Here is a 12,552-nt window from a genome sequence, read left to right on the forward strand (position 1 = left end):
ACCTACAGACAATTTAGAGTCACCAGTTAACCCAAACATGCATGTCTTTGGATGGTGGGAGGAAACCAGAGTGCCTGGAGGAAAAGCCACACAAACACAGAGAGAACATGCAAACGTCGCACAAAAAAGCCCCAGGTCTGGGAATCAAACCTGTGACCTTGTTGTGAGGCCACAGCACTAATCCCTATGCCTATGTGCTGCCATCCTGTACATTGTTTGTCACAAATACTGAAAGACAGCAATACTAAATTAATGAATAATTAATGTTTTTTTTACTATTCAATATTGAAAACCATTCCCAAAAATCCCAAATTTGCCTGTGAACACAGAACAACTTTAAAATTCACTACAATTTGTTCATTCAGTAATGCAGAATTTCAGATTAAGGAGAAGCTGTGTAAATTTTACTAACATGAACTAAATGAATTTTCACAAAAACAAATTCTTAACATAAGGACATGTACCATTTTTGAAAGAGGTGATCCACCATCTATTATTCTACTAAAGTTGACCTGAACTGGACTGATTTATTGAGTATATGTGAATGTTCAAGTCAATTCGTACTTTTAAGACACTTTCATACCTGGTAAGAGGAGGGCGTTAGATAATGTGAGTCTAACTTCATATATTCATATTTTTCTCCTTTAATCCTGCACCCTGCCCTTTCTCTGGTAAGGAGGATAATGTTAGTTTAGTTTGATAATTTCAGCTCTTCTCCCTCTTTCCACTGTCCTTCTTTAAGGGCTTTCCAGGGTCTTCTGGGAAGATATAAAAGTCAACAGTAGACAGTGGTAGGCAGGCAGGCAAGCAAACAGACAGTCATATGGTAGGCTGAGGTATAAGATGGACTGGGCTGTAGCTGCATGACTGACCAAACACTGACATAAAATAATGAAATGTCGGTGTGTGTGTGTTGGGTGAGGGGGGTGGACGAGTGAGACAGTAAAATGTTTGTTGGAAGGAATGAGAACACCAGAGAGGGGAGGAATAGCAAATACACACACACACACACACCTGTGTCACAAGCACAAACTGTCAGAATTTTACACACACACACACACACACACACACACACACACACACACACACCTTTGGTGTGGGTCACATTAGAAACTGCTCTCATGCAGACACACTGCACTGTCTCTCCACAGCCTGCACCATCATTGTTGGACTGGTTAATTGGTGACCTCATTGTGAACTCCCTGCACACTCACACACATGGGAGTGAAACTCAGAGCCAGTTAGATGGATTGGACATTTAATTTACGTTTCACTCTCACTCTGCCTCCACTGCTTCTGTCTCTCCCCTACCTTTAATGCTACACTTCTTACCCTTTTCTCTCCCTCTCTACCAGCATTTCTTCTCTTTCCCTCCCTCTTTCATCTCATCAGTAGAAAGGACATAAAAGCATGACCTCAGTGAAATATACAGCAGCCATTTTACCTTCCTGAGGCAATAGCAGACATTTACTGGCCTCGTCTATGAATAACTGCCTTCCATTAAAAGAGAAAGAGGGGGAAAAAAATACACCTGACATCAGTTCTCTATAGCCAGTGGTTGACTGTCGGTGTTCGTCTACAGTGGGGACAGTTCCACTAACCAAGTTTGCATTAGATTAATCTTAAAGATTATGTTTTGTCCAAAATGATTGAGATGGATTTAATCAGTGAATAATGCCTCCTGTCCAACATAATTTTTGTGCCTGATGTTCGCAACAAATCTGGCAATTCATCTTTGTGTTTGAAAAATTTAATTTCCTCAAATAAATAAAATTAAAAAGTTACGCAATTGAGCATAGACAGGTAGAAAAGTCAAGCCCGCTCAGTTTATGACAATGGGTTCCTAAACTGAACAGTCTTCATCCTATTCTGAGTAATACAATCTAGTCTGGGGATAAGGACCTTGAACTACCCTCATTTAGAACCTTTTGGATGTCTGGGTAGCAGATGGGTACACAGCAATAGTGAGGATACTTAGTCTTGTTAGGGATGTATAGAAAAAATGCAATGAACCTATAGCACCTCAAAGAGCGGACAAAATCTTCTAACGTCAAGGCTTTAGTTATCAAATGACTATGCATTGCTGGTATTTATCAATGCAACCTCCAAAGAGCAGGGATGTTAACATGACAGCTAGGTGAACAAGCAAATACTTTTCCACCGTCTGAAGAAGACACAGTTTGAATGGAATTGTTTTTTGGTGGATTTATCCCTGGTCCTGGGTCAAATACTGCCTTCACTTTATTGGGAGGCGTTTTGAGGGAATATTCAACAAAACCCAGTCTGTGAGAAATGTCTGACAGCATGCATCTACATAACACTTGTCTGCATATACGCACACTTACATCAAAATTTTGTAACAGAAAGAGAGCTGGGCCTCTGGAATTAGTCTACAAGCCAACCTTGTGATAAACTCAAGTAACCTAGGGCTTGGTGTGCTGCAACTCATGTAAACGAAGCCACCGGTCCAAATCCGCTATATAACAGCAGCTTTAACAGCTTAACCTAATGAACTCCATGGTACTTAAATTTCATTGAGTATATGTGCTGGGGAAAAATAAACGTAATTTCATGAGCATGTTTTGGCCAAATGATCATTAAAGGCTAGAGGTCTTTTTGCAAACAGCATTGCATTAAGCTGTTGGTAAATATTGGCCCATGTTAAAGTGAGATTCAGTCTTCATTTACTGTTTCAGCTCTCCACTTGACATTATCTGAAAGCAGCATTAATACGTAGCTGCACTCTAGCTTCCATTCAGTGAAAAGGGAGTCATCTTTAAAGTGACTTTAGAATCCTTCACTGCATGAATAAAGGAATGACTCTTTAATGAAACAACTGCATTTAACACAACTGAATTCCATAAATATACAATTTTTTTTGTGACTTTACGAACTCCCCTATCATTTCAGATCTGGCCATGCCCTGTCACCTCATCACCTGAGTTTCTCTGCCATTTTCCCTTTATATACACAGCTATCGTTCAGCTACTCCATGTCACATTATCTGTCCCCATGCCTGCCGCTACCCTGGCCTGTTTCTGTTTCTTTCTGCCTGAGACACCCTGCTATTTTGCTAAAGGCTTTTATTGTGACCTTCCTCTTTCAGTTAAGTTATTTTGTTCAGGTTGCAGTCCTGTTTTTTTGGAGATACATTAAATCTTTTGGCGAAACACACTACTTTTTTGTCTGATTTGTGCTTCTGGGTCCAGCATCTCCTGACACATTAAAGAAATGAACCAATTCATTCAATAACTTAGGTCCAAGTAGGACTGGCCAATAATCAGATAGTTTCAAATACACACTATTGGTTGAATTGTATCATAAAGCTATACTCATGTTTAATTCAAGTTTTAATGTTAGAAACAAACCATATTGTGGTATCAACTCAATTTATTACTTGCTAAAATTAATGGCAAACTCATTTTAATCTTCAAGTTTACTTTTTCATGAAGTATCACTATTACTGTTTTGACTTTTTGTGAAAACCTATTTTTGGATACCAACTGATTTCATTTCCATCCATGCCTTCCTTATCAGAGCAAGAGAGAGATTGTAAAACATGTCTCAAAAGCAGAGTGTGTGTGAGGAACAGAGATAGGTGGTTTGAAGCAAAGTCCCTGTTTTCTGTGTATGGACCTCTGTGCTGGTGTGCTAAGGCTTTATGTGAATGTGCTACTGTTAGTTTTAACTCTTACTCCCACTTTAAAGCCTTCAGTTTGTAATTTGCCATTCTTCTAGAAAAATTGTGGAAACACTCTCCATTTTCAAGTGTTCTTCAACACACCATGATGTTGTCACAAAAAAGTGGTCCTAATTAGAGGAAAATAAACTGAGCAAGTATGTCACGTGAGAACACATTAATACAATCTTGTTTTAGAATACAGATTTAAGGTTCTTCACCCTTGAGTTCACTTTTCAACAACAGAACCAACATGCAGAACCCTCGTTACATACAATCTTATTAACAGTTACTTTATATCAGTAATTTCTCTTATCATTTTAGCCTAAACCCCAAAAAAATATGTCTTATTAGTTAGAGCTGTAACAATGCCAAATGTTGCTACACAATTAATTGTCTCAGAAATAATTGAGGTTAACAATGTAATCATCTCTTTTGGTCCAGTTTTTAAAACACTTTTTTCACTATCCAAGTCAAATAGTCATCACCGCTTCTTGACTTGCATTTTTTCCTCAAATGTATCTCCCCCTTGTTGATATGAATGTGTATACGGACAGTTTAACAGACTAACAGTGTAAATCATTCTAATAATAATAATAATAATAATAATAATAACAACAACACAAATATACAGTCCTCAAATAACAAAAAAAAAAAAAAGGGCGTGGGGGTGGTGGGAAAAAACAAAAAAACTAAAGGGTTATTTTTCAGGCAGATTTCAGGCCAGGAACACAAGCATGTTCAGTTTCTCTGGCTTGAGGCTGGACCTCACTGGGCTTGCAATGGTCCCAGCTGTGCTGAGCATTCGCTGTCACGTTTATATTTCGTCTGCCATCTGAACGACTCCACTATGTCCTGCTGCTGGGAAGGGCCCTCCACTGATGCAGAGGCACATATTTGTTGTTTTGTGCAAACTGTTATTTCTGAGATGCTGTCTCAAATTGGTTGTGCTAGTATTTTGTCCGCAACCACTATCTTACATAGGCCACAAATCGCCTCTTCCAGATTTGCGGGCTATCCCCTCTGATTTGGCATGAAACCAAAATAATCCCACAATGGAGAAGTTTTACTACGTTTAGAAACTATCTCCATCTTGTATCTTGTTTTCTAAAATCAGTGTCAAAATGATGCTATAGCTGAAAGCTTACTTTTACACTATTTAAAGACAGTGTTAGGATCATGCAAAAATCAAGTATATTCACAAAAATTTCAAGCATATCCTTAATGAAGTTCACAAACTTACATATTCCTTGACATTTTTGGTTTTTACAGCTTTGTAAGAGTAGTATGCAGGATACAGGGTCCCAAACAGCAACCTGAGGGGAGAGAGAACACACAAACAATGCTTATCATTTCTGTCGTCCGTGGATGAGGTTAAACAACTCTTATGTGCTGTATCTTGATGTTTCCAGGTTTCAAAGTATTGTACCTTGCTAAATGTGTTTAAACTCATTCCATTAAAATGTTTCCACTCAAGACAAAATTACATTTGATCTGAATATATGAATGATTGAATAGCCATTTCATCCCAATAAAAAAAGGCAAATATGTTGTTCATGTATCTTTACATTTATAACAAACTATGAAATCTGTTGTCACTGGTACAAGTGATGCTCCGAACAGTTTCCTCTCAAATTTTTGAAGGGGATTTTACACTGAAATATATGCATTTTGATTTTAATGTACAAACTGAGGATTACATTAAAAAACTATGCCAGTTTCCAGTATAAATCCATCATCTGTTACTGCCAAACAACCTGAGAACACTTTATATCATGCAATGATAAGATGTTGGGTTCTGACCCAGAGCCTCAAAACCAGGGGAATATAAAATGACTCAGTGTTTCCTCTAATATGAAGCAACAGAATCTGGGGGTAATGCAGTTTGGTTCCATGACTGGTCCAGGGCAGGATTAAACAGTATGCTTCGATCCTCTCCCTTGTTCTTCTGCATTTATCTATGCAGTATTTGTATTTGCCTTTATCCAGTGGTATTATGCAGTTTTATCTGCTCAGCCATGCTAATTATCACAGCTACTAGGGGTGTAACAGTCATCGCTGAAGTCATCGTACCTCAGTTTTGAAATCATTGCTCGACAACAACATGCGGAGCTTTGCAATAGTGTTAAGTTGCTCAGAGGAAGCAAGGAGTGGCAAACTGTTCTCCTTTGCTTTAGCATGGTATAATTGAAATAAAATAAAATAAATTCCCTTGGGGCATTGCTGATAAATCACATTCACAGAGAAGGAAAAGACAGGCAGTGTGGTCTATCAATACTTACTGCAGACTCAATAATTATAAAAACAAAAAACAAAAAACACAAACACGTTGAAACAACTTATAACTTCATTTCTAGACTTGAAACTGCACACTAGTACCATAAATTCAATAATAAATCAGTTGAAAATCCGATGGAGTTGTCTCCTGCTGGTCATGAGATAGAATGCAAGTTTAAAGGTCTTCTTTGGCTTCACTTTTCAGCCCTAGAGTCATTGATTTTTATATTCAGCCTATGCTCGAAGACAGGGGTGTCAAAATCAAATTCATAGAGGGCCAAAGTTAAAAACTGGGAAGAAGTCGCGGGACAAACTCAATATTAAATGGACGGCAACTGTGCATCTTTTCCCTTCTAAACAAAAACATATTTTTATGTTTTAGCACAATTAAAAAGAATTTTAGAAATCTGATGCAACCTTATATGCCAACAACTTTATAAGGATGCAGTGAAACTGGTTTGGAGTTATTTGTTTACCGTGATCTGACAACTCTGACATGGCTACGCAGGAAGAATGTATAAATGCATTTGGAAATTTAATGGATGTACTCATATTAGTATTTTAAGATATAGGATTCTGTACTTCAAAAAATTTTACATAACAGCAATCAAACACACACAGACACAATATAGTCTTCTATAAAGACACACTCAATCTGACAAGAGTCAAAGGGAGTGCATTTGTTGTCAGCTTGCCCACAGTGGTTTATTTTCCTGCTGTTGCTATAGAAACGGCATAGCTGCCACAGCTCCATCACCCCACCCGCCCCCTCATCCCACCCTTTACGTTCTACATCTCTTTGTCACTGCAGTTTGAACTGACTCTGTTCCATTTCAATGAAGAGAAAAACAAAACTGAACACAAAACATAAAAGGTTTCCTCAACATAATATTTATAAAAGAAATTTTAATTATCATCTATGGACCTGAAATAAAGTCTTAACCCAAATTTGAAATTAATTTCATAATGAATGTTGAGAATTAGTAACTAATTTGCAGCACCACACACCTGATCTACAAATAAAAAAGGTATCCCATGCAAACCTTTTGCACCTACGTGCCGCAGCACAGCGGTTGGGAATCAGTGATGTATAGATTTTGTTAGCACAGCAGGTTCGGTTCCTGGGCCTGGGGCCTTTCTGTGTGGAGGTTGCATGTACTCGGTTTCCGGGTACTCCAGTTTCCTCCCACCATCCAAAGACATGCATGTTTCGGTTATTGGTGACTCTAAATTGCCTGTAGGTCTGAGCATGACTGTGAGTGCTTGTTCGTCTCTGTGTGTCGGCCCGGTGATGGACTGGCGACCTTGAGGTGTACCCCTCCCTCGCATGATGTGAGCTGGGATTGGCTACAGCACCCCCAATGAACCGGAAACCGATAAGAAGTAGATGAATGAATGAATAAGAAGATAAACTCAATCCATGTATTTCCTGACCTACGCTCCCTTGCCCAACAATACAGTCATTTACCAATGTTGTGTGGTACAACTGGAGCACAAATTCCCCCCCCCCGCTCCCAATTATATTTATTAGCTTCTAGGTCACCTAATCAGTAGAGCAGCAACAGGTCAAGCTGGTCATGCATTTTGAGAGCACCTTTTGTCTGCTATGCTTAGAAGCTGTGCCCCTATGCCAGGGCCTCATCCTTCAGTGGTGCCCAAGGGTAACCAATGTTGTAGCAGGAAAGCAAAAAAAGAAAAAAGGAGGTAGCAAATAATTTTGGCAAGAATTTGCATGTAGCTTAAGTTTCTGGGCAAAAAGGTTAGTGCTACGAAGCAAAAGAAAGGTTTAGAAAGGTCTAGTGGCACAAAGCTGATTTTCACCATAGTCTAGACTGTCTCCTTTTGGTTTACCCATGCAGTCTTTGATGGCTACAACAGTCATGTCTTCATAGACTTTACCCTATGCAATTGGCCTTACTTATAGTGACAGATCTATAGGATATAGCTATGGAATGTACATTTGAATTCCAAAAAACCCCCAAAAGCAACAGCCTTATTTTTGACAAATTTCTTTGCAATTACAATCCAAACACTCAAGTAAGGGTACATATAATGGCAATTAAGAGGATCAAGTTTTTATTTACCGTAATTTTCGGACTATAACGCACACCTGAATATAAGCCACATCCGCTAAATTTAAAGAGAAAAACAGTTTTTGTACATATATAGGCCGCGCTTGTTTATAAGTCACAGGAAATATGGGAGGAAATGGCATATGGCAGGAATTATGTTATACAGAAAGATTTTGCCTTTTCGGTAGATTGATCGACTTTAACTTGAAAGTTGCTTCATATGCATTGCTTTGTGTGTTTTCAATGATAAGGGTGTGTGCATGAAGCGCAAAATAAATGACTGACCTGAAGAATTTAGTGTGGGTGCGTTTAATTTAATTCAAACTATTTCATTGGTCTGTGACCTGTTCGGTAATTTCATTGGTATGATGTGATGCTGAATGTATTAGGGGGATGAAGCTCGTTCCCTGTAAAAATCCATAAATTAGCTGCATAGTTGTTTACGTGGCAGGGTTCAAAGTGTGTGAAAAATGTAGCGCCTTATAATCCGGAAATGACGGTACAATTTGGAAAGTCTTTGCATGCTTGATTCATAAAAGCATCAAGGAAGACTAAACCAAATCAACTTGCCACAGCAGCTACTGAAAAAATGCAGATGGAAAAATGCATAAAATTATGTTGACGATTTCATAACATTAATCACCAAAGGAAAGGCTTCAGAAAGTATTTACATTTTGAAATCTAAATCCAAAATACTGGTTTACAAAAAGTTTTGGGTCCTTTATTTTGACTCCAAATTATGTCAGAGGATTCCTCTTTGCTTTAAACATCCTTCATATTTGTGAAGAAACTTGTCTAGGGTACCCTATTCAGTGTCATTTTGGCTTGCCTTAGGCCTGGGCAATAAAACAATAACGATAATTATCGCGAAATAACTAACCCCTCTAGAAATATGAAACATGGTCGATAAAACTCATTCCATCCATGTTTTGACAGACAAAACAAACAGTCAATGATAGTGAGAATAGTGTCATGCGGAGCCAATCATGCAGCTGGAATAGAGTTACAGCCACATCAGGCTAGATTGAGACACACATAGAAAGAGTAGGTGATACAGCCAGCTTAAACGTAAGCACACATGCTTATGTTTTGGCCACCAGTATGTTTGGAGTGGGAGCAAAATACGTGAAAACGGTAGAAAATGTTAACACAAGCGACAGCGTCCCCGAAGCGTCCCTGAAACGTCCCCGAAGACACCCCAACAGACACAGCCCAAGGCTCAAAAGACAAGGACATTGTTGAGACGAAAGGTCCGAGGAATTCAGTAATGTGGGGATATTTTGGGGATTATTTTTTGTAATTGACCAAAGAATTCAGTTTTTGATTTGTTTGTGTTCTCCTGCAGCACTTGAAGCTTCTGACTGGTCAGAATTAAGATTTTATTTTTAGATTATATAATCATTTTAATTATTTGAAATTCAGTTCCACAAGGTCTGTAGTACATTTCATGTGTTTAACTTGTGACAGAAAATAAATAATATTTAAACCAATATTAATGTGGTATCTTCAAATCTCACATAGGAGTAAAGAGGAACTTTTAAACTTGACAGAAATAGTTATTTCATTTGTATTGTGATATATCGATAATCAATATCAAGTGATATGAAGTATCGTGATAGGATTTTGTTCCATATTGCCCAGCCCTAGCTTGTTTCCAGGATTTTCCTTGATTTGTCCCCTCCAGCCAAACTCAGTGACCAGGAAAGAAGTGCCTTCCTCATAGAGCCAACAAAAAGTCCACTGCAGAGGAGGAGAACCTGCTGAAAGGCCAACCATTTCAACATCACTCCATTTATCAGGCCCTTCGTTTGACAAAAGCCACTTAAAGTAAAAGCACCATGACAAGTTAGAAGCAGAAGTAATATGATTGCTGTGGTCTGATTAGACAAATGCTGAACTTTGGGCAGACCTCCAAATAGTATGTCTGGTGAACACAAGGTGCTGCTCATCACCTTATTATTGCCATCTGTACAGTGCGTAGGCAGAATCATGCTGTGTGGAGGGGTTAGTGAGTAAAGACTGACGGGAAAATGGCAATTATCTCATGCATATTAAAGTTTACGACAATTTAAGGAGTCTGAATACATTTTAAAACCACTGTTCAATACCGTCCAGCCTTGAATACACTAATGTTAGATTAACTGACAATCTATGACATTTCAAGGTCCTTAATGAAAGCCACATTTATCTATTATGAGATTCACAAAGTGCTAGAAGAGACAGTTTTACCATGAACTAAATTCTCAAAAAAACATGCACATGTACTGCAATATTCTTGAAACAGTTTAGTGAAAGCAGGGCCCCTTTTTCATTCCAAAATTACCATATATCCATTCCCCTGTACTCTCTTCTTCATCCCATTTCAACGGTACCCCCATGCCCACCTGTGTCTCTCTGCATGCAGCTGAGAAAATAGCCCTTCACTTTTAAGACGTGCCTTGACTGTGGGCTCCAGGTCAATTTCCCTGGTTTCCTGACACCATACACCACAATAACTAGATGGAGGGGGGGGGGGGGGACAGGAAGAAAACAAAGAGATCAAAAAGAAAGACACAGAAGGAGATATAACAAGAGCAATAAAAACAGGAGATACACTAAGAGGAAAGAGAAGCGATGGTGGGGGATCTAGAAATCTCCAAAACTTGACTCCCACCATCTCGTTTGAACTTTATGAATAAGAATTTGATCACAAGACCTCTAAAAACACAGAGGAGGAGGATTGTTGAGAGAACTGCTGCTACAGCAAATGGGACTAGTTACAGTCCTGGGGCTGTACCTCCCTTGAGTTTTTTCTCATAGGGAATAAGAGCATGTATCATTTACACTGCTTTCACTTCCAACCTTCCCACATTAAATACTGACTTAAAACTTTATTGAGTTCAACCTTTTGTGGTTTTTACATATTTCTGGGGGCAGAAATTTCACTATAAAACACTGGAAGGAACTAGAATATTGTGTGAGTACACTTGGGGATGGGTAGATTCTGGATTTTGATGGTATGATTATCAACTGCCATTATGCCTAATGTTTGTTAAAAATGTTAGTTTTAAAACAATCTAATTAACACACGTACTTGCACACACACACCATTTGTAAACAAGATTTTCTAAATCGCAGATAATAGTAAAACCTTTTAAGAGTACCGTCCCTAATAGCATTTAGCATTCACAAAACAGTTTCTTTCAAAAATACCAGTTTATGAAAACATGGACGGGACATGGACATGAAACAGGATGTAAAGTGGATTGTAAGTAGTAGATTGTCTGTGTGTAATGTGGTATGTTTGATTCAGCACAGATGTAGCCTGTGCTGAATACTTAAGTAGTACTTAACTTTTTTTAATTCTAAAACTACATTTTCATCTGAATCCACACAAGTATTTATTATAACTCATAATCAACTAATGGTGGGGGGATATATTTGCAGTGCCAAAAGGCACAGTTTTTCAGATATAGCATGAGCCAGATTATATATAACATAAAACAAACTATATGTATATTGTTCGACAGGGATGATATAAGAAGTTGCTATGTTCCACAGTTACATAGCACTTAGTTGAGAATTAAGAAGTTCACACACATAAACAGCATGAATAGCTATCTGGAGTCTGACATTTCGAGCACAGATGTTTCAATTATTCATCACTTGAGTATCATACAGATTCTTTGTTGCCATTCAAAACAGCAGGTCAGCAACAAATACTCACAGAGCAATTTATTAGGAATTTTGCTTTGCTATTGTATGTAGCATTTCTGAAATCAAGACTGAAACTACAGCACAAACATCCGCAACCTTGTGGCATGCTATTGAAAGACTTAATTATGTCACCTACTCTTTATTTGTAAGCACTGAGGGAGGCTGCTACAAAGAGAATGAACTGAAAAAACGGAGACGGGGAAAAATTCTGATGCTGAAGAATGCTGTTTTAAATAAGCTGGTTGAAAAAACAAAAGCCAGCATCTGCCTTTTTTTTTTTTTTTTTTTTAACTGCTGCACTATTCGGCATTGTAGATTGTCTTGGATGGGAGAGGCACAGAGGTGGAAAGTATGACAGACACTGGAAAGGAAAGACATTTTTTCTGATATTGCATTTGAACATCTAGGAGTAGGCTTCAATTCACTTTCAGTAAAAAAAATTTTTTAACATATGTTAAGATGTCAGCAAAGTGTCATCAGTAATTTTCTGAAGTACACACTAAGGCATCATACACCTCAAATGCTCTTGCTGATTTTCTAGGTTTGGTAGAAAAATATACAGCATGTCTCTAGGTCAAACCAGCACGAGGTAATGACACATTATTTTCAGGAGCATATACATTTCAGTTGGCTTAATGGGGTTAAAGTACTTTTAAATTGCACAACTGCATTATTACAGTCATATAGCATCAGTTATAAGAAATAAGACATGCTGTATTAATATTAGGGGTGTCATGTTTCTCCAAATCCAGGATTCTGTGTAATTTTCATGAGGGCAGAAGAGTTGACTGTGTTTACAGTGTTGTATATCCATCCAGTACATCCATG

The 12,552-nt window shown here is 38.2% G+C and overlaps 1 protein-coding gene across 1 annotated transcript in view; it reads right to left on the bottom strand.

The window, feature by feature from the left end:
• Positions 1–12,552, bottom strand: part of reep3b (receptor accessory protein 3b) — a 31,660-nt gene that overhangs the window by 15,200 nt on the left and 3,908 nt on the right. The window contains exon 2 of the mRNA XM_029527076.1: positions 4,923–4,995. Within this exon, the coding sequence (XP_029382936.1) occupies positions 4,923–4,995 (73 nt within the window). The remainder of the gene's footprint in view (positions 1–4,922; positions 4,996–12,552) is intronic.

The sequence above is a fragment of the Echeneis naucrates genome, chromosome 19 (assembly GCF_900963305.1).
Source record: "Echeneis naucrates chromosome 19, fEcheNa1.1, whole genome shotgun sequence".
NCBI lineage: Eukaryota > Metazoa > Chordata > Actinopteri > Carangiformes > Echeneidae > Echeneis > Echeneis naucrates.